This window comes from Colletes gigas, unplaced genomic scaffold (genome assembly GCF_013123115.1).
Source record: "Colletes gigas isolate AHSC1104 unplaced genomic scaffold, ASM1312311v1 Colletes_gigas_Sc00007, whole genome shotgun sequence".
NCBI classification, from domain to species: Eukaryota; Metazoa; Arthropoda; class Insecta; order Hymenoptera; family Colletidae; genus Colletes; species Colletes gigas.
The window spans coordinates 2,858,283-2,881,749 of NW_025106636.1; the positions used below are offsets into that span (position 1 = coordinate 2,858,283).

At 49.7% G+C, this 23,467-nt stretch overlaps 1 protein-coding gene across 1 annotated transcript in view; it reads left to right on the forward strand.

Moving 5' to 3' along the window:
• The window catches only part of LOC122396406 (microtubule-associated protein futsch), a 36,285-nt gene extending 13,176 nt beyond the window's left edge, over positions 1-23,109 (forward strand). The window contains exons 8-9 of the mRNA XM_043394764.1: positions 1-19,195; positions 19,260-23,109. Coding sequence (XP_043250699.1) covers positions 1-19,195; positions 19,260-19,429 — 19,365 coding nt within the window. The 3' untranslated portion in view covers positions 19,430-23,109. The remainder of the gene's footprint in view (positions 19,196-19,259) is intronic.
• Positions 23,110-23,467: the final 358 nt, after the last annotated feature.

Sequence of the window (23,467 nt, forward strand, 5' to 3'; positions counted from 1 at the left end):
GAGAGAAGACAATCCAATTCACCGGACGGGGACAAAGATATCGATCCGTTGATTCTGAATCTCACCGACATCGGGCAGGAGATGGTCGCCAATCTTCGTCACATTAATTTACGGGCGCACCCGTGCTACAGGGATCCCGATCCGATAAATCTGTATCACAAAGTGGGCCACGGTACCCTGGACATGTACGTTCTCAGCCCCAGCAAAGATAGCCGCGAAGTTAGGGAGTTCCTAGCGAAATGGCATTCGGCGGATTCAAAGTTATTCGCGGGTTCCCACAAGAAAGACTCGAACAATTTAACGTTCCCGATACAGAATCTCGTGTCGATATGCGTTCTGTTGGTTTGGCAACCGGCCAACCCCGAGGACACCATCACGAGAATCCTGTTCCCCGGAAGTACGCCACAGCATAAGATTTTCGAAGGTTTCGAGCGACTGAAGCACTTGGAGTTCCTAAAGCACCCAGTCTGTTCCGCCAAGAGTCTTTCTCCGTCCACGTCGTTGGCGACTCTGCGCGACAAACCGGCGAAACAGAAGTTGAGCCTGATAGACAAGGAGCCGACGAAGAAGCTGTCGGACACGAAGAAAGAGAAGAGAGAATCGGCCGAGGTGAAGACGACGAAGGGCGAGGACTCGCATCCGAAGAGCATAATGCAGAGCACACCGATCATATCGACGAAACCGCAGCCGGGCAAGATCGAGGTGAAAGCTAAGAAGGCGGCGGAGAACAAGAAGATAGAGGTGGAGGCGAAAGAGAGCAAGAAAATCGAGAAGGAGCTGAGAGAGGTGAAGAAGGAGGTTTCGAGGAGAGAGGTGGCGACGAAAATTGAGAAACAAGCAGCCGAGAAACAGACGGAGAAACCGGACAAGACCGAGGAGGAGGGTGGCGTTAAGAAAGCAGAGCTTCAGGGTAAATCGGAGCTAGAGAAGATGGCCCCTCCGAAAGAGTCCAAGCACAAAGGCGAGGCGAGAAAGAAGGAACCGAAGGAGACGAAGGTCGGCGTGAAAGTCGTCGGTAAAGTCGGCGAGTCGCTGAAACCGAAACTAACCGAGAAGAAGACGAAACAACCGATCAAGGAGACGGGCGTGGTGAAGTCGTCGCCGACCACGCCGAAGAAGACGGTGAACGGCGTCGCGTCCAAGACGGAGATAATGAAAGTGAGCGTACCGCGGTCGAAACCGTCGACAGGGCAGAAAATTGGAGCGGCGCCACCGGCGAAGAGCGCGAAAGACGCGAACAACAGGAAAGTCGTGGAGCAGAAGAAGATTGAGAAGTCTGGCGCGAAGGAGACCGCGGCTGGCGCGTTGAAAGTGTCCGCGAAACCGAAACTGATGGAACGGAAGCCGATCGGTCGTCGCGGTAAACCAGTCAGCCCTAGCAAAGCCCGTGTGCCCGGAAGTCCGGCGAAATCGACACGCAGCACGCCGACCACGTCCGTGAAATCCGACAAGGACGGTGTGATTCGTAAACCGAAGGGCGACAAAGGCACCACCGATTCCTCGACGGTGTCCACGCCGTCCGGAATCGAGCCGGAAACCGCGGCTGCGGAGGTCGAGGCCAGACTGGTCGACAAGAGCCTGATCGAAAAGTCCGAGGACATTTCGTTGGACTCGATCGAGAGCAAAGTGTTGGCCGATCTGAAAGAGGAGCGTGAGGTCGTCGAGGAGATCGAGGCTGTTCTCCAGAAGGCCGAGAGGATCGAGGAGACCAGGAAAGACGATCGTTTCGAGGGCGACGACGAAATCACGGCCGAGGTTACCGATAAAAAGGAAGAAGACATCACCGAGGAAGACGTTACCGCTGAAATCGAAGACGCCCCGAAGAAGGACAGCCTGAGAAAGGGCAGCCAGGAGCTGACCGAGGAGGACGAATATCTGATCGTCGAGAAGGAGGAGGTTTACACGGAGGATTCGGTGCAGAGCGGCGAGGGCGAGCAGAAACACGTTCTCGACGAGGCCGAGTCCGAGAAGGCGAAAATCCTCAAGGATGCGGATCTCGTGAAGGAGAAAGCCTTAGAAGAGGAGGACGAGGAGGACGAGGAGGAGGAGGAGGAAGAGGAGGAGGAGGCCGAGGAGGAAGAAGAGGAAGACGGGGAGGAAGAGGAAGAGATCGAGGAAAAGGAGAAGGATGAAAGTGCGGAGAAGAGGCCCTCGGCGGAATTAAAAGCGATCGAAACGGTAACGAAAGTGGAGAAGGAGCCATCGGCGGAATTACCGTCGCCGGATCAACGGGAACGGTTGCTGGAAGAGGAGACGAAAGAGACAGTCGTTTCACCGTCAGAGGTTCCGCAAAAGCCCGAGGAGAAGGACGACTCTGGGAAAAAGGACAGCGAAGATATTACGAAAGAACCGTCCAGTTTGAGTCCGGATAAATTTGACTCGTCCGAGAAGAAGACCACAGACACTGACTTGAAACCAGAAGCAGACCAGAAGGAACAAGTTCCCTCGCAGAAATTGGAGGAGTCGCAGGAACGGATCTCCACCATAGAATCCGGCGCCACCACCACGGCTCCGACTCTCCCCGAAGACGAACGAATACCCCTCGACGAGATAAAGGAGGACATCGACGAGAAACACATCGTCGAGGACGTCAAAGAGAAAGACTTTGCCCTTCCGGTGAAAATTAAAGAAGAAGCTCCCGCGGGCGTTCCCGGTCCTGTCGTTAGCGACGATGTTGCCGCAGTCGCTGCCGTTCAACGAGCCGCTCTTCCACCGATCAAATCAGACTTTTCTATCTTCGATGCCCGCCAAACCGTGCAGACTCTGCCACGCGACATTGTCAAGACACCCGACGAGGTCGCCGATTTGCCGGTTCACGAGGAAGTGGATCCTAAACTGTACAGAATGGAGGGCTTCGAGAAGGACAAGGAGGAGAAACCGTCGCTGCTGCCGCAGCCGCCGCCGGTGCAGCAGATCAAAGAGCCCCCGACACCGCCGATCAAAGAGCAAAAGGGCATGTTCAGTTTCCTGGGAAAGGTCGCCGACAAGTTCGAGAAGGGCATCGACAAGTTGACCAAGAAATCGAAGAAAGACCCGGAGAAGGACGCCGATGACAAGTCGTCTTCCAAGTCCAGCTCGCCAAAGGAGGCCAAGGTGCAGGAGAAGACTCTTCTCGAAGAGGTCGACATGGAGAAAATGTTCCCGAAAGTGGGCAAGCCTAGCGAAAAACTCGAAGCCCCCGAGGAAGTTGCGACAAAAGTCACCGACGCGAAACCAGCCCCCGTGACGGAAATCGTTAAAGATACCGTCCAAGAGACCGCGGAGAAAGTTAAAGCAATCTCCGAGCCCAGTCCGAAACCCGAGGTCGAACTCAAGACCGTTCCATCGGAGGACAGCGAGAAGAAGAAGAAAGAAGAACCATCACCGGTGATAGAGACCGATATCACACCTACAAAGAAAGAGGAACAAGTTGAAAAAACCGTGGAGGAGAAAGTAGAAGACGATATCCTCGATACTTCGAAGAAACCTTCGAAGAAGGTGAAAGAAAGTTCCAGAGATTCCTTCGAGTCTGTCGAGGACGAGGCTGTCGAGCAAGTTCGCAAAGCATCGGTAAAGGACGTTGTCAGGGACACGTTGGACGGTGTGGTCGAAAAATTGGAAGAGATGCAGCCTCAGATCGAAACCAAGGAACCGGAACCGGCAGCGGAACCAGCCAAAGCGAAATTCGACGTGCCAAAAGACGAGGATTTCGAGGCGGAACACGACGACGAAGAGATAACAGAGGCGGTGAAGGACCTTAAGGAGGCCGTACGCGACGTGGGCGAAGTCCTCGCGGGAACAGTCGGCATTCACATCGACGACAAGCCCAAGGACGTCACGGAAATCGTGAAGAAAGTTGCTGAAGTGTTGAAGGCAGACGATTTCCTTTTGGACGAGGTGCTATTGGGAGTCGAACGGAAGGAAACCGTGCTACCGCTCACGGCTGAAACGAAATCTCCGGTGTCGGAGGTCGTAACAGCGAAACTCGACGAGAAGCTCGGCGTAATTCCAACGAAAGTTGGCATCACCGAGGAGTTTCCGCAGCAAGAAGAAGTCCAAGAGCTCATCGAGGGAACCACAGATTCGGTATCGGCCTACAAACCAACCGACGCGGTACAATTGCAACAGGCGGAAAAGCCTTGCGTGAAAATCACTAAAGAGGACGACGCGATCGATTCTCTTGCACCGAAAGACAAAACAAAGGATGATCACGACGCCAAGGAGATCTGCACGGAACTTTTGAAGGAAGAATCGATTTGTAAAGTTAAGAAAGACGAGGAACCGGAGGAGACGGCGGAACCTACGAAGGAGCTGGACGTGATGGAGGCTGGATTGGAAGACGTGTGCGTGAAGGAAGTTGCGAAGACACCGATATCCGACGAGGGAAAGATCCCGCCGGATAGCATAATAGAAGAGTCGGTGATAGGATTCGAGCAGAAGATCTCGCCGGCGAAAGCGGAAATTGTCACCGTTTCGCCCGGCTCGACGCCGACATCGCCGAAATTCATAACCGACAAGCTGTACGAAACCAAAGAACTGTCCGCCGAAATAAAGGCCATCGTCGACAAGGTGGACCGCATGGTGGAAGAGATCATCGAAGAACTTATAACGAAGAGGAAGAAAGTCACGATCGAGATTATAGAATACATCACGATCGTTAAACGGGTCCCGAAGGAACGCGTAATTTATATAATCGAAGAGATCATCGTGAGAAAAGGACTGTCCAGGGAAGAGGTTGTCGACAACGTGGAAATTTTGAAGCTGGAGGAATCAATCACGCCACAGTTGAGAACCGAGCTCGAGGAGTACATTATCAACGAATACGTCACGAAAGGGAAACGCATCACTGTTCGAATAGTAGAGGAGATTTCAGTGAAAATGCTAGTCCCGAGAACGATTATCATCCGAATAATCCAAGAGATAATTGTCAAGAAGATGATCGACGTGACCATGGAGGAAGGCTTGTTCGAATCGAAACCGGAAGAACCAGAGAAAGTAGCCTCCAAGTTGGATACGAAAGAAACAGAAGAGAAGGAATCGATTATAGAGAAGGCGAAAACAAAGGCGGAATCGGTAGAGGCTAAAGAACCCGTCTCCGAGGAGCAACCGGCACAAGAAGAAGAGGAAGACGTAGAGGAGGACGGTTTCGTTACCATCGGCAGAAAAGTTTCGAAAGGAACGATCGATACAGAACAGAAGACGGTGTCTCCTGATAAGATCGAAGACGCGAAACATGTTATTGAACAAGTACATGAGAAAGACCACACCGACGACTTTGAGGCGGTCGAGCAGGAATACAAAGTACACGACTCGCCGGTCACTTCCGGTCGCGACACGTCTCGCGACGTTTCGCCGAAATCGGACGAGATCAAGGAGAAGGACTATGCGGAGGAAGTGATCGAGGACACCGTGAGCGACGTAGTCGAAGCCGACGAAAAGTTCGTTCACGAGACGAAACAGAAAGAAGAGAAGAAAGAGTTGCACCTAGAGAAGGTAGAGCCTAAGGTGGAGTCGAAGGTGGAAACAGCGGACGCGTCGAAATCCCTCGATACTATCGAAAAATACCTCGACGAAGCGAAAGAAAAACCAGACACAAAACCCAGCGTCGAACCGGTCGATGAAGTTGCCGTGACAGTGACGAGAAAAGAGTCCATCGTCGGTAAAGAAGCAAGTCCTACGAAAGAGACGTTGCAAAAGGACGAAGAAAAACCATTGGACGTGAAGGAAGCAACCCCCGTCGAGGAGAAAGTCGATGCTGAAATTCCAACGATCCTGGATATATCGGAAGAAGAGAAATCCAAAGAGGAGAAGCCTAAAGTACCGATCGAACCGGAGGTGAAGCTAGCGGACGCCACGGGAAGGGCTACCGAACCGAAACCAGAACCCGATAAGAGAGAACCCGAGGAGAAAGAAGATCGCAAGAGTCCCGACGAGTCGATCGAACCAGCGAAGATCGACAGAAAGGATTCGAAAATTATCGAACCTGTGTCATCCGCGGAGATACCAATCACCGTTGAAGCAGCAGAAGACACAGGCGCTGTCAGACGAATGCTGGTCACAGCGAGCAGCGAAGATGGCGGACACGAAACAGAAATTTGCCCGAGCGGCAGCATCACGTTCACAAAGACCCTTACACCGGACGATTCTCTGAAAGACGCGTCTATGAAATCGACACCCGACAAGGATTCCTTGCTTCTCGATAAGGACTCGCTGCTGTCTGGAACAAGCAGCCCGGAGAAGGACAGTATCTCCGAGAAATCGCCGCCTGAAACGAAACGCGTGGAAAAAGTGACCACGCCCGAAGATAGTTTGGACAAGTCGCCGGTGGACAGACGCGATTCCCAAGATCTCGAGGACAGCCTAGAGAAGGTGACCACCGTTGGAAAAGCAAAGGAGATGGACAGCACTTCTCCTTCCATCGACACGGACACACCGAGATCCCCGCAACCGCCGAAGGAACTCGTAGACAAGGAGAAAACGCCCCCGAAGACCGACCACGAAGAAAAACCCTTGGACAAGGTTGAACCGATCGAGTCATCAACCAGCCAAGTATCTGATAAAACACCGGACACTATCGAGAAAGAAGTTGCTCAGAAAACGAGCCCAGTTCCGAAATCACCGGACCAACAGTTCGTCGATGCAGAAACTTCGGAAACGGCCCTGGAAATAATCCGAGTGTCCAAGTCGCCCGAATCGATTCGCTCGGAGGACGTTTCCCCGGCAGAGACCATTTTCGCGAAATCTCCCACCGAGAAACTTCCGAAAGGCATTATCGATGCAACCCCCGGAAAACCTGAGAAAGAAACGTTGACTCAGATCGACGAAGCCACTGTTCGGGATTCCGAAATTATCGAGGAGAAGGAGATCGATAGCAAGTCGCGAGAGAAGAGTCCCGAGACACCAGACACCAAAACAGAGGACAAAGTACCGAAGGTGGAGAAAGAATCGGTAAAAAAAGACGATGAGGAGTCCGTTGCTCGCTCCAAGTCGCCGAGCATTTCCGAGGATAAGTCTCCAAGTTTGATTGAAAAGAAACCGGACCTACAAGACGAACCAGACAAAAGAAAATCACCCGAGGAGACCGTTACCACCGATTTCGCGGCTAAAGAAAAGTCTCCGACTCCGCCAAAGGATGAGCTCGATCAGGAGAAAGCAGTACAACAGTCGCGACCAGTCAGTATCGAGAAAGAAGTTGTCGAGAAGATCAAGTCACCGGTCGATACAAAGATTACGGAAACAGCGACAGAGAAGTCAAGATCACCCAGCGTTACGAGCGAGACTATGGTGCCAGAAAGGGTCTCGAAGTCCCCAAGTCCTGCTAGCGAAAAGCTCGATTCGAAAGACGTCGATGAGAAGACGATTGATAAATCTAGATCACCGAGCGTGGCCAGCATTCCGGTTGAATCCACGGAGCCAGAGGATCGATCCAAGTCCCCCAGCGTCGCGAAAGACATCACCGAACAGATGGCGGATAAATCGAGATCGGCCAGCGTGGCGAGTCTTCCGGTCGATTCCAAGGAGCCGGAAGATGGCTCGAAATCCCCAAGTATCGCGAGCGAAAAGCCCGATGACATCAAAGACACCGCAGATAAATCGAGATCGGGCAGCGTGGTCAGCGATTTCAAAGGACCGGAGCAGGATCGATCCAAGAGCCCGAGCCTTACCGACGAGAAGGCTGACTTGAAACAATTGGAGAAATCCAGATCGCCCAGCGCCGAGAAAGAAACGAAAGAACCTTCCGCCGTCGATGGTAAAAAATCACCGAGCGTCGAGAAGGAGAAGATCGACGAGGACAAGATTCACGCGGCAGATGTTAAAGAGGAGTCCTTAGAGAAGGCACGATCGCCTAGCATAACGAGCGGCCACGAAGAACCTGTAGAAACGGATCGTATTCATCGTGAAAAACGCGATTTACGCGTCGACGAGAAATCTAGATCGCCTAGTTTGACCCCCAGCTTACCGGAGAAACCCACCGATTTTGCGGATCGATCGAAAACACCGAGCATCGCCAGCGATAAATCTGATCTTAAGGATGTCGCGGTCGATAAATCTAGATCGCCTAGCGTAACGAGCTTGGTTTCTGGCGAACCAACGGACGTTCTCGATACTTCCAAGACACCAAGCATCGCTACCGAGAAACCCGATATTAAGCAAGTGGATGAAAAACCGATCGACAAGTCCAGATCGCCTAGCGTAACGAGTCCAGCCCTCGATGAGAAACCAGCACCGGATCGTTCGAAATCGCCTAGTCTGGCTGGCGAGAAATTTGATGAGGAAGAGGTGGAGAAAAAGTCAGATAAATCCAGGTCTCCCAGCGTGGTGAGCGTTTCCGGAGAACCGAAATCACCGACGGATCGTTCGAAATCCCCGAGCGTTGCTGGAGAACCGCGGGATGCGAAAGACGCCGATCTGAAAGTAATTGACAAATCTAGATCACCCAGTGTGACCAGCGTTTCCGGAGAGCCTAAAGGAGTAGTGGATCATTCGAAATCGCCTAGCATCGCTAGCGAAAAGTCTGATTTGAAGGACGTCGACGAGCCAGTAGAATCTAAATCGCCTACGTTGGTCGTCGCTCCGGAACAATTTAAAGAAATCGATCGTTCGAAATCACCGAGCACCACGCCCGAGAAACCCGACGAGAAACCAGTCGATAAATCGAGGTCGCCCAGTGTAACGAGTTCCCTCGGCGAATCTAAAGAACCAATCGACCATTCGAAATCACCCAGCATTATTGGCGAAAAGCCTGACACGAAGCAGCTCGAAGAGGAGGAGGCAATTGACAAATCCAGATCACCTAGCGTAATAAGCGTTCCCGGGGAATCGAAGGAAACGATCCCCGATCATTCCCGTTCGCCAAGCACCACCACAGAAAAACCGGACATAAAAGACGTCGAGGAGTCGAAAGATACGCTGGATCGTTCGAAGTCGCCTAGCATTGCTGGCGAAAAGACTGATTTAACGGACATCGGTGCAAAGGAGATTGATAAGTCTCGATCACCCAGCGTAACGAGCGTTTCCGAGGAGGCCAAAGCACCGACGGATCATTCGAAATCACCGAGCATCGCTGGAGAAAAACCTGATTTGAAAGGCGTTGACGAGAAGCTGGAAGACAAATCTAGATCGGCCAGTGTGATCAGTATCGGTGAAAGTCAGGAAGGTAAGAAAGATTCGAAATCACCGAGCACCGCTACAAAGATACTCGATTTGGTCGACGTGGACGAAAAAGTTATCGATAAGGTTAAATCACCCAGTACAACTAGCTCTCCTGGCGAGACGAAAGAAACAGTGGATCCAGAAAAATCACCGCCGAGCATCACTGATGTAAAACACGTCGAAGAAAAGGCAGATAAGTCTCGATCGGGCAGTGTGGTTGGGCTGGATCATTCTAGATCGCCAAGCATCGCGGGCGAAAAGATTGATTTAGCAATCGATGATAAATCTAGATCGCCTAGCGTGATCAGCGTTCCCGGAGAAGGGAAGGAAATACCAGATCGTTCCAAGTCACCAACCCCTATCACCGATAAATCAGACTCGAAACAAGTTGAGGATAAACAGGAGGAAAAGTCGAAATCGCCTAGCGTGACGAGCTCCCCCGTCGAGGCGAAAGAACCGATAGATCGTGAAAAATCACCGAGCATCGATAAATCTCGATCGGCCAGCGTGGCAAGCACATTGGGCGAGGCCAAGGAAACGGATCGTTCGAAATCGCCGAGCATTGCTGGCGAAAAGCCTGATGTTAAAGACGTCGAAAAGGACGAAAAGGAGATCGAGAAATCACGATCACCGAGCGTCGCTGGAGAATTGTCCGATCTGAAGGACGTCGATAAAAAATCAACCGACAAGTCTGGGACGCCTAGTGCAACCAGTTCTCCTGGCGAGGCAAAGGAAACATTGGATCGAGAAAAATCACCGAGCATTGTTGGTGATAAGAAGCCTGATGCAAAGGATGTGGACGAAAAGGAGGTCGAAAAATCTCGATCCCCGAGCGAGCCGAGTCTTTCCGGCGAAACTAAAGACGCTCCAGATCATTCGAAATCACCAAGCATCGCTGATGAGAAGCCATGTTTAAAGGAGGTTGACGAAAAAGTTGAGAAATCCAGATCGCCTAGCGTGACTAGTCCTGCCGACACCAAAGAAACACCACAGCATTCGAAATCACCGAGCATCGCCGGTGAAAAATCTGACTTAAAGGATGTCGAAGAAAAGGCGGCGGTCGATGACCTGACCAGATCACCTAGCGTAACAAGCGTTGTCGAAGAACCGAAACAAGTCCCGGATCGTTCACCTACCACCACCGACGAAAAACCCGATGTTAAGGAAGTCGATGAGAAAACGATCGACAAGTCTAGATCGGCCAGTCTGACGAGCCCCGTTCTCGACGAGAAACTAGTACCGGATCGTTCGAAATCGCCTAGTATTGCTGGCGAAAAGGACGTCGACGATAAGAAGGCGGTTGAAAAATCCAGATCACCCAGCGTGACAAGCGTTTCCGGGGATACGAAAGAAGCAGCGGATCGTTCGAAAACTCCGAGCACCACGACCGAAAAACCAGAATTAACCGACGTCGAGGAGAAAGCACCGTCTGAAAAATCTAGATCGCCTAGCGTTGCTGGAGAATCGAAAGAACCGGAAGATCGTTCGAAATCTCCGAGCATCGCGGATGTTATCAAAGACATTGACGACAAGACGTTGACGGTTGACAAATCCAGATCGCCTAGCGTGATTAGCGTTGCTGGTGAATCGAAGGAAGTCCTGGATCGTTCAAAGACACCGAGTACCACCGAAGAAAAGCCCGATTTGAAGGACGTCAAGTCCAGATCACCTACCGCGAGTCCAACTAGCGACAGTCCCACCAAGGAGACACTGGTCACTTCGAAGCCAGATAGCGTTGCTAGCGAAAAATCTGATACAAAGGACGTGGACGACAAGGCTGTCGAGAAGTCCAGATCACCTAGTGTAACTAGCGTTGCTGGGGAACCAAAGGAAGCCCTGGACCGATCGAAAACACCGAGCACCACCGACGAGAAACCCGATTTAAAGGAAGTTGACAAGTCTAGATCTGTTACCGTGAGCCCTACTAGCGACGCTAAGGAAACACCGGTTCCATCGAAGCCAGCGAGCGTTGCTAGCGAAAAATCTGACACGAAGGACGTGGACGACAAGGCTGTCGAGAAGTCTAGATCACCTAGTGTAGCTAGCGTTGCTGGGGAACCAAAGGAAGCCCTGGACCGATCGAAAACACCGAGCACCACCGACGAGAAACCCGATTTAAAGGAAGTTGACAAGTCTAGATCTGTTACCGTGAGCCCTACTAGCGACGCTAAGGAAACACCGGTTCCATCGAAGCCAGCGAGCGTTGCTAGCGAAAAATCTGACACGAAGGACGTGGACGACAAGGCTGTCGAGAAGTCTAGATCACCTAGTGTAGCTAGCGTTGCTGGGGAACCAAAGGAAGCCCTGGACCGATCGAAAACACCGAGCACCACCGACGAGAAACCCGATTTAAAGGAAGTTGACAAGTCTAGATCTGTTACCGTGAGCCCTACTAGCGACGCTAAGGAAACACCGGTTCCATCGAAGCCAGCGAGCGTTGCTAGCGAAAAATCTGATACAAAGGACGTGGACGACAAGGCTGTCGAGAAGTCTAGATCACCTAGTGTAGCTAGCGTTGCTGGGGAACCAAAGGAAGCCCTGGACCGATCGAAAACACCGAGCACCACCGACGAGAAACCCGATTTAAAGGAAGTTGACAAGTCTAGATCTGTTACCGTGAGCCCTACTAGCGACGCTAAGGAAACACCGGTTCCATCGAAGCCAGCGAGCGTTGCTAGCGAAAAATCTGACACGAAGGACGTGGACGACAAGGCTGTCGAGAAGTCTAGATCACCTAGTGTAGCTAGCGTTGCTGGGGAACCAAAGGAAGCCCTGGACCGATCGAAAACACCGAGCACCACCGACGAGAAACCCGATTTAAAGGAAGTTGACAAGTCTAGATCTGTTACCGTGAGCCCTACTAGCGACGCTAAGGAAACACCGGTTCCATCGAAGCCAGCGAGCGTTGCTAGCGAAAAATCTGATACAAAGGACGTGGACGACAAGGCTGTCGAGAAGTCTAGATCACCTAGTGTAGCTAGCGTTGCTGGGGAACCAAAGGAAGCCCTGGACCGATCGAAAACACCGAGCACCACCGACGAGAAACCCGATTTAAAGGAAGTTGACAAGTCTAGATCTGTTACCGTGAGCCCTACTAGCGACGCTAAGGAAACACCGTTTCCATCGAAGCCAGCGAGCGTTACTAGCGAAAAATCTGACACGAAGGACGTGGACGACAAGGCTGTCGAGAAGTCTAGATCACCTAGTGTAGCTAGCGTTGCTGGGGAACCAAAGGAAGCCCTGGACCGATCGAAAACACCGAGCACCACCGACGAGAAACCCGATTTAAAGGAAGTTGACAAGTCTAGATCTGTTACCGTGAGCCCTACTAGCGACGCTAAGGAAACACCGGTTCCATCGAAGCCAGCGAGCATTACTAGCGAAAAATCTGACACGAAGGACGTGGACGACAAGGCTGTCGAGAAGTCTAGATCACCTAGTGTAGCTAGCGTTGCCGGAGAATCGAAGGAAGTCCCGGATCGTTCAAAGACACCGAGCACCACCGAAGAAAAGCCCGATTTAAAGGAAGTCGACAAGTCCAGATCTCCTACCGCGAGTCCTACCGGTGACACTAAGGAAACACCGATTGCTTCAAAGACACCGAGCTCCACCGAGGAGAAACCCGATTTGAAAGACGTGGACGATAAAGTGGTCGATAAATCTAGATCACCTAGTGTAACGAGCGTTCCTGGAGAATCGAAAGTGACTCCGGATCGATCGAAGACACCGAGCACCACCGAAGAGAAACCCGATTTGAAGGACGTGGACGATAAAGCGGTCGATAAATCTAGATCACCTAGCGTAACGAGCGTTCCTGGAGAATCGAAAGTGACTCCGGATCGATCGAAGACACCGAGCACCACCGAGGAGAAACCCGATTTGAAAGACGTGGACGATAAAGTGGTCGATAAATCCAGATCACCTAGCGTAACGAGCGTTCCTGGAGAATCGAAAGTGACTCCGGATCGATCGAAGACACCGAGCACCACCGAAGAGAAACCCGATTTGAAAGACGTGGACGATAAAGTGGTCGATAAATCTAGATCACCTAGCGTAACAAGCGTTCCTGGAGAATCGAAAGTAACTCCGGATCGATCGAAGACACCGAGCACCACCGAGGAGAAACCTGATTTGAAAGACGTGGACGATAAAGTGGTCGATAAATCTAGATCACCTAGCGTAACAAGCGTTCCTGGAGAATCGAAAGTGACTCCGGATCGATCGAAGACACCGAGCACCACCGAGGAGAAACCCGATTTAAAAGAAGTCGACAAGTCCAGATCTCCTACCGCGAGTCCTACCGGTGACACTAAGGAAACACTGATTGCTTCAAAGACACCGAGCACCACCGAAGAGAAACCCGATTTGAAAGACGTGGACGATAAAGCGGTCGATAAATCTAGATCACCTAGCGTGATAAGCGTTGCTGGAGAATCAATTGAAGCTGTAGATCGTTCGAAGACACCGAGCACCACCGCGGAAAAGCCCGACTTGAAAGACGTGGACGATGATAAAGCAGTCGATAAATCTGTATCGCCTGGCGTAAGAAGCGTTACTCCAGAATTGAAAGATTCATTGGACCGTTCGAAGACACCAAGCACTACCGAGGAGAAACCCGACTTAAAAGACGTGGATGAAAAGATCGACAAGTCCAGATCACCCAGCATATCGAGCGTTCTCGGTGAAACGAAGGAAGTTCTGGATCGTTCCAAGACCCCGAGCACCACTACCGAGAAACCCGATATCAACGAAGTCGATGAGAAATTGATCGATAAGTCGAGATCGCCCAGCGTGACGAGTTCCCTCGGCGAATCGAAAGACGCGATAGATCGAGAGAAATCACCGAGCATCACCGAGGAAAAGCCAGAGGTAAAGGAGCAGGTCGAAGATCAGCCGGAGAAATCTAGATCAGCCAGTGTGGCGAGCGTTCATGGGGAAACAAAAGATGCGAAATCTCCTAGCATTACCGATAAACTCGACGAGTCGAGATCGCTTGGCGTAACAGGCTCCACCGTCGACGACAAACGAACGCTGGATCATCCGAAATCACCGAGCATTGCCGACGAAAAACTTCACTTGGCAGACGTCGACGCGAAGACGTTTGATAAATCTAGATCGCCTAGTGTGACGAGCATTTCCGGAGAGCCTAAACGCGACGCGGATCATTCAAAGTCACCGAGCGTTGAAAAATCCGAATTAACAGATATCGAGGAAAAGGCGGCTGATAAATCCAGATCGCCGAGCGTTACCGGGGAAACGAAAGAAGCTCTTTCAAAGTCACCGAGCACCACTACCGAGAAACCCGATTTAATGGACGTTTGCGATAAAGCGGAGAAGTCGAAATCACCTAGTCCTGCCAGCGACACGAAAGAAACTCTGGCCCATTCCAAGTCACCGAGTATAACCAGTCCTGCCAGTGACACGAAAGACACTCTGGCTCATTCGAAATCGCCTAGCGTTACCAGCGAGAAGCCTGACACCAAGGACGTCGACGAAATGACGATCGGGAAATCTAGATCATCCAGCGTGATAAGCGTTCCCGAGGATTTAAAAGAATCTACGGATCGTTCGAAATCGCCGAGTACTACCCCCGAGAAACCTGATTTGAAAATTGCCGAGGAAACAGCAGCCGACAAGTCGAGATCTCCTAGTATAACGAGCTCTGCTGTCGATAAAAGTCATTCAAAATCACCGAGCATTGCTGGCGAGAAGGTCGATTTAATGGACGTCGATGAACAAGCAACCGATAAGTCTAGATCCCCCAGCGTGACGACCGTTTCCGTGGAGTTGAAAGAAGATCGATCCAAGTCATCAGATTTAAAAGAAACCGATACGTCTCCGGGCGATTCGAAGGATACGCTCGACCGTTCGAAGCCTGCTAGTGTCGGCAGCGACAAGTCCGATCTAAAAGACGTCGAGGATAAGGCAGTCGATAAATCTAGATCCGCCAGCGTGATCAGCGTTCCCGGTGTTTCCGAGGAAACGTTAGGTCTGAAAGACACGTCGAGATCGCCGAGCGCGACCAGCATCACCAGCGAGTTCAAAGACGCGACGGATCGTTCCAAGTCACCGAGCATCCCTGGCGACGAAATCGATCTAAGAGACGTCGATACAAAAGTTGTCGATAAATCAAAACCGGCCAGCGAGGCGAGCGTTCACGAAGAACCCGTGTTAGATCGTTCGAAATCTCCGAGCGTAGCCGACGAAAAATCGGTCGCTGGAACGAGATCTCCTAGCCAGACTAGCGATCTAGGAGAACCGAAAGTGCCTACCGATGAAAAATCGGATTCGAAGGAATCCGCGGAGAAAGTGATCGATAAGTCGAGATCACCAAGCGTGAGCCAAATTTCGAAAGAATCCAAGGAGTCGCCGCCACCGCCGCCGCCGCCAAAATCGCCGAGTCCGGATGAAATCGAGGACGCCAGCAAGTCAACAGGACCTGTTTCCGCCCTCGAGGAACTGAAAAAGAGAACCGTGGAAGAAGATGTTCAAGTATCGAGTTCACAGACGGGCGATCAAACGGCCAAGGATAGATCCCGATCGCAGAGCGTTCAATATACAGGAGACAAGACACCTTTGACGAGATCGAGAGCCGCGAGTATATTCGAGGAGAAGCCGTGCCCCGCGGAAACGGAAAAAACCGCTGGAAAATCGTTGGACGAGGAAAAGGAAGCGTCCTCGTCTTCCGAGGCGTCGGCCAAGGCAGAGGATCTTACAACAATCAGCATCGCTGCTACGAAAGCGATCGAGAAAGAGCTGGGAATTATGTACGAGACGGAGAAAGCAACGAGCGCTGCAAGAGTCGGTACCAGGGCCGATATCGATCAAGAAGACGAGCGAGAGGACATCGTGAAAGTGACATTCGAGAAGAGGGCGGCCGTGTTGAAACATATTTTCGATTATATAAGTAGGAGGAAAAAGATTACAACCGCCGTGATAGAGGAATTGGTTATGATTTATTCGGTGCCAGAGTTCGTGGTACTGGATATCATAAATATGATCACTACGAGCGGTAACATACGCAGAGAATCGATCGTAGACTTTGAAGAGGAAGAGGAGGAGGATGCTGCGATGGATCCCAAACAACGATCCGAAATTGAAAACTATTTAACGGACGAGTTTGTTGTTAAGGGTAAGAAAATCACGTCGGCCGTTTTCGACGAAATTTCCGCGTTGAAAAACGTGCCGCGAACGATTCTTATAACCATCGTCAAAGAGATGATCGTTAAGTATCATCTGGTGAGAAGTTCGATAATCGACAACGAGGTAGAGAAACTTTGCGAAGAAGATGAGACGCGAACGGCGTCGAAGGAGAGTTTCATGGAGCTGTCGGTGGCGCAGGATGACCAATCGAGAGACAGAAAAGAGGCGAGCGGCGGTTCGAAAAGTCCCAGCTTGAGCTCGGAACCGATCGCGTCCGACAAATCCACGCAAGACAGTCCCGTTCGTTCCGAGCCGCACATCGACGAGGAAATCTCGATCTCGGAAGAGAAGAGGACGGAAATCGAGAAACTGTTGGAGGAAGAGTACATCAAGAAGGGGAAGAAAATCACGGAAGAGATCTTGGAAGAGGTGATCGTTCGAACCTCGTTGCCTCGATACATTATTTTGGAGATAATCGAGGAAATAATCATAAAGAGGAAAATATCGAGGGAGCTGGTGGTCGACGGGGAGATCTACCAAGACGGGGCGGACGAGAGTTACGAGAAGGACGATTATCGTTACGAGAAGTCTCCGGAACCCCGATACGAACTCGCGGATGACGGGATTAAATCGTCTTACGGTTACAAAGTGGCCGAGTACTCGGATGCCCGCGGAAAGCAGTTGGATACGTCGATGTCCGACTATCCGATGGGTTACGAGAGCCAGTTTCACAAAGCGTTCGTAGGTGGAATGACAGAGATTCGTACCACCCACATCACGACGCTCTCAGGTAAATCAACGCCGGACATAACTCGCGACGGAACGCCAGACTCGACTTCCGAACCCACCGCCTCCACCGTCGAAAGAGTCGAGGATAAATTGATGGTCGACGGTAGCAAGTCGTCCGATGTACGCGTGTCGCCGGACAAAGCCGGAATTACGTGCCCTGTCGAAACGGCGGAGATTAAATCCACGCAAATAGTCACCGTATTAAAAGACAGCAAGATCGGGGAGCCGGAAGACGAGTCTGATAAAACGAAACCAGAATTGGACCAGCCGGACAAACCGTTGACGGTAGTAAAAAGAGTGGAACGGTCCGAGGACGTGTCCGACGACGAAGTGATCGTAATTAAAAAGATCGTGAAACGAGAAGTGGTGGACGAACAGGAGCCCGAGATAATTTCGGAGACCATCACGAAGCGAGAAATTCCGGCCCAGGGCGATCCCGAGACCATTCGAAAGATCATCAAGCGAGAGATCATCGAGCAAGACGAACCGATTGTGATAACAAAAGTGATAAAACGCGAGATCGTCGTTCCCGAGGGCGAAATCGACGAGACGAAGGAGTCGGAAAGAGCGAAAGAGATCGTGACCGAGGAAATTGTTCCGGAGACTATGGAAACGATTACGACCAGAACGAAAAAGATCGTGATTACCGAGGAGTCGTCGGAGAGCGAAACAACGAAAGGATCGACGACGACTGTTCTCGGTAGTGGTGTCGCGGAGGGAAAACGAGAAGGTGGGGAAGAAACGATCGAGGAAACCGCCGTCGTCTCGACGGAGGCGAAGCAAAAGGATAGACAGCCAATGTCTCCTCTGGTTCGGGACATCGTGTCCGACGTGGCCGCTAGCGGCAGCGGATCCGGAAGATCCACGCCGGACAGAAGATCCGAGGGCAGATCATTGACGGGAACGCCGGAAGGTTTCCGATCGGGCGAGGTGATCAGAACGATCATCACGACGACGAAGACGGTCTCGGACGACGGGGAGATCGTGACCACGACCAGGGAAGTAACGGAGACGACCAACGAGAAAGGCGAGACGGTCGTGTTGGCGGAGAAGGTAGACGTAAAGGTGGACGAGTATCTGCCTAGCAAAGATGCCGCCGAATCGGCGATCAGCAGCATAATCGGTAGCATGAAATCGTCCGAGCCGGGGCACTATTCTTCCGCGAGCGACACCCAGGAAATGTCGGGTAAGGGGGACGCGTCGTCGTCGTCGGTCGGATTCTCCGCGGCTGCGATGAGCAGCAGCTTCTACGGCGAGCTGCCCGCCGTTCCGCCTCAGATCAGTGCCATGAAGACATTCCAGGAAGACGTTGAGACCGGCGCGCGCAAGAGCTCCGGTCCGATTCCGATACCCAGCGATCACCCCTCGAAAATGTTCACCGTAGAGAAGGAATACGAGGACAAGCCGGACGCCGCGAGCAAGTACGTCGACGAGCCGGACTTCGACTTCAAGACTCTGATGAAGCGCAAGGAGTCGAAAGATTCCGCCGAGTCGTCGTTCGCCAGAGGATTGTCGCCGAGATACACGAACGGCAGTGTCCGACAAGACGTGACCGACGAGCACGCGGACCAAAGTACCGAGGACGCGAAGCCCGACGCGAAGAAAGACCCGTTGGAAGGTTGGGGAACGCCTTTGGGCCTTCCGTCTCCCAAACCGCCGCAAAAGTTCAATTTTAAGACTACCGTGCAGCCCTCGGACTCCACCGAACTCGGTACGACCTCCAACAACGACGCCAGACAGAACTTCGACGCCACCGTCGACTGGGGTGAACCGCTCAGGCTGCCTTCCCCAGCTCCAGTGACCAATGAGATTTCCAACAAAGGCACGCCGAGCACTCCCAAGAAGGAGAAGAAACAGGCGAGGAAGGTGCTGTCCGAGAATCTCAAGAACAAGAAACGCTCCGAGAGTCCGGCGAAGAACGAGAAGAAGATCAAAGACTCGAAGAACAAGATCCAACCGGTCTACGTGGACTTGACCTACGTACCGCATTACGGAAACTCCTACTACACGTCGTTGGATTTCTTCAAGAGAGTTCGCGCCAGATATTACGTGTTCAGCGGCACCGAGCCAAGCCGAGAAGTGTACGACGCTTTGCTGGAGGCCAAGAAGACTTGGGAAGACAAGGATCTCGGTAAGTGGTTCGACTCGCGGTTCGAACAATTCATGGATCGTCCTTAACTTTACGCCTTTTTTAGAAGTGACCATAATACCAACCTACGACACGGACACTTTGGGCTATTGGGTTGCCGACAACGAGGAGGTTCTCGCTACGAACCATATCGACCTCTCGCCGTCGGCGTCCCGGTGCACGATCAACCTCCAGGACCATGAGACTAGCTGCAGTGCCTACAGACTCGAATTCTAGGGATTGGCAGCCTGCTCAGCCGTAATAGTCGAGTTCTGAGCGGTGTCCAGAAAATACACCATCGCTTCGTTTCTGGACTCGTTTCCATGAAATATCGAGGCGCCGCGAACCGCCGTCCCTACTATACACCTACCGAGTTCCTCGAATTTCGACAAATCCTACAAACAGGCTACACCATGTTCGTTCAGAGATCGATCGCGATGCCCCATCGCGGTCTTGCGGAGTTTCGTAGTTTATACCGGGCAGAAGAAATTACCCTCACACTTTATCGCACGAATTCTAGCCAGATTTATTCGTAGATTTAGGTAACCGAACTCTACCGATCTTTTCTTCCTCGCTCCTTCGATTTACCGTTGTTCCGCCTCGAACCCGCGTTACAAAAAAACAAAAGAAAAAAAAGATGAACGTTAAAGCTAAAACAACGGTAAATATAGGACGTGAAAATTATCCCTTCTTCCCGCCCGTGTACGATCTACGAACTCGCCTCTGGGTAAAGAAAATAATTAGCCTACGGTGTCTATCGTTTAATGATCAATTTCTAAAGATGCCAGTTACCTGGAATGGCCGAACAGAGAGTATGCGTCTGGACGCATTACTGCCAGAGCAAGGAATAAAGGGAGAAACCTAAGAAGCAAAGGGCTGTGAAAGATCCGAAGCTCGACGTTTGCAAGATGAACAAAACGAAACCTACGATCGATTCCAGAGCCTAGTCACGATCACCGCATCGGATGTATCCTAAAAAATCGACGCAGAATATTACAGTTTCATTAAACGGAATCCACTATCCGCCATTAGTATTCGTCGGGAATACGAAGAGATGTTCGTCATCGCGAAACAAATACCCTTTTATATTTCGAAACGTTTGCCGCTTTAAGAGGTCAGTGGGTCACTAGAAAAGGAGTCTAGGGATATCGAAGCAGACAGGAACTAGGCAACGGTCGATAATATGAACACTGTACACGACAGAAGAAATACAGGGTGTCAACGACTAAAAAAAAAGTAAGACCGACGATGAAGAAAGACGATTCTTCGTCGACTGCTTTAATGTTTCGGAGGGCAATAGGTCGATTCGAATTTTAATCGAATTTATCCGATTCGCGATTAACGGTCAACTTTCTCGTGGTAAATGTCTATTCGAGTATAGATAAACGACTATATGCATCGTCAAGTATTAGATAGGAATTATCTATGCAGTGTTTCTATACTATAGAGAATAGAAATACACAGTCGTAAGTTTTAAAGGATGAGCTTCGATGGTCGTTAATAATCGAATAGATTTAGATGGAAAATCAAACCAGTGACGCGTTAATGATTGCGAATGTAAATGTTCCATTCCGATAAATTATTCGAGCCCGTACAGAGGTGATCTGCTGAAAGGGATTCTTCTTCTCGCGCCGAAGGAAGTTCAAGTGTCGGAATAAATAATCGAGACGGCGATAAATTCGTACAATATTCATCCAATGGACAAAGTCCACGTTCGATAATTTTATTGGGGCGAAAATCTCTGTTCAATCACGACCCGTTCAACCGGAGACGCGTTCCAAACAGAGTTGATCGCCCCTAACCATACAATCCGTTCGTAGGCGTTTTCTAGAAGCCGATCGTCTCGTTTCTAGTGAATCAGAATGCCACGTTTCAAAACGAGATATGAGAAATGTTTAAAATGCGCACCATTTGCCTCTTTGATCACGACCCGTTTAATCCGAGACGCGTTCCAAACAGAGTTGTTGGTCCTCCCGTAACCATACGATCCGTTCGTAGGCGTTTTCTAGAAGCCGATTGTTTCGTTTCTAATAAATCGGAATGCCACGTTCGAGAATGAGAAAGTTATGAATTAAAAACGCGCCGCACCATTTTTCAGATTAGACCAAAACGGCGCGATCTATCGCGGTGTCGTGTCGTGTCATGTCGTACCGATCATGAGAATCGTACGAGACCTGTATGACGTTCGTTCGATCAACGAATAATTCGCTGACCTGAGATATCTCCTGAGAATGCGCAGACTCCGATATTTTCTCCTGAAGGAATTATTAAATATTTCGTTGGTCGCTGTTATCCCGCGAGAGAGACGAGACGAGACTGGTTCGGTCTCGTAGCAGAGAAATTTAAATTTATTCAGATTTTTCTACTTACGTACATGTCTCTTCGTTACACAAAATACACGTTCTGTTGACCAACGATCGATACCGGACAAATTCTACGAGAACAAGAGACAATGATGCTACAATACTTTTAACAACGATGATAATGATAACGATGATGCTGACTATGGGTTTAAATACGTATAACGATTAACGTCTATGAACGCGAGACTAAAACTGAAAACGGTTTCACGGTACTTCATCTGAAACGTGATGACTAATATTTAATATTTCGATTATTATTATTATTATTATTATTATTACTACCGTTAGTAGTAGTAGAATTCGTCATCGTTACTCTCACCGCCAATATAACCATCGCATTATTACTATTATATCTCGGTACCGCTGGCACCACGATCGTTATCGTTGTTACTTTTCTTATCGTTATCATCGTCGTTGATATTGGTACCACCATTACTATTGCTATTGCTGTTACTGTTGTTGCTGCTGTTCTTTTCGCGACGAACAACGCCACCGTCGCCTATCATTACGAGAGACGATTATTAACGAGAGAAAAGTTTCATTACTCGTGAATGAAAAAGTTAGGAAAGTAAATGTGTGATGACGACGAAGCATGTACCTATGTATTTATGTATTATTTATTGACAAGTAATAAAGACCAGCTATTTAGGTAGGATGTTAAAATTATGAAATCGAATTTAACGGATACGAGAGACATAAATAAATGAATAAAACTATTATCGATACGTAATGAACGATCGAAGGCACACGTCGACGAGTATGTGAAAAATAAGAGACGAATTTAAATTGAAGGGAGGAAGAGTATAAATATTGAGAACGAGCTTTCACTAAGACAGTTTAGAACAAATACGAAGGTGAGATGAATAAAATATATATACACACACACACATACGTACACAGACACACACACACGCAAATAAGTATACATATATGTGTCTATATTTATAAAAATATGTACATGTATATGTATATGCATATGTAATACGGATGCAAGGGCAAAAGAAAATAGAAACAAACTTAATTGTGCAAAAAAAAGAAATAACGATAAAGAATTACGAAATGTGAGCCTCGACACCTGTACGAACCCCTAAAACGCGGTGCTTATCGGGTGTGAGAACGGTGATAGGATTTTATTTGAATATCTATTTAAAAAGCCGGCTGATGTTTCTTTCCGATTAAACACGTGTTCCGACTCTCGAATTTAACGGGGTAAATGTTCTCGTTCGGTCTTGACGTTCGTGTTCTATGTTTTCCTAAATCCAAACGTTTCTCAACTAATTTCAGACCCGATCGAATAACACGGTCAAATAGTCGGTGTTCTCGAATGAAAGCAATCTACATTCTATGGCACGATAGATCAGAGTACGTTAACTGTCGGGTACGCCAAGGTTCTAGTCAGAAAAATATCGTTTCCTAATGTTAAAAAAAAAGTCATCTAGTCATTCACAGGCGGGTCCTCTGTCCTTAACGAGATTGCACCACAAACATAAGCGACTGCAGTCTTTCACGATTATATATTATTCAAGTCGCGGTTCTCACCCCTTGAAGCGCATCGGCGCGTCGCGTTTTTCGAATAACGAATTAAAATACTTACTGTGGAGTGTTCATGGTGCTATGATTATTATTATTATTATTATTATTATTATTATTATTATTATTATTATTATAGAAATAACAATGTTATGCTATATGACAAAAATGATAATATAATAAATATACATTATAACTTAAAGATTATAAAACCCTTTTATAGCCTATCATTTTTAGTTACTGCGTCGGTGAAAAATAACATAGTAATTGGATTTGGAAATAAACCAAGTAGATACTTTCATCGTTCAAGTTTAACCCTAGTAACGTGTATTGTAACTAAAAGAAAAACCGCGTTTCAATGCGATCATATAGATCTAGCATT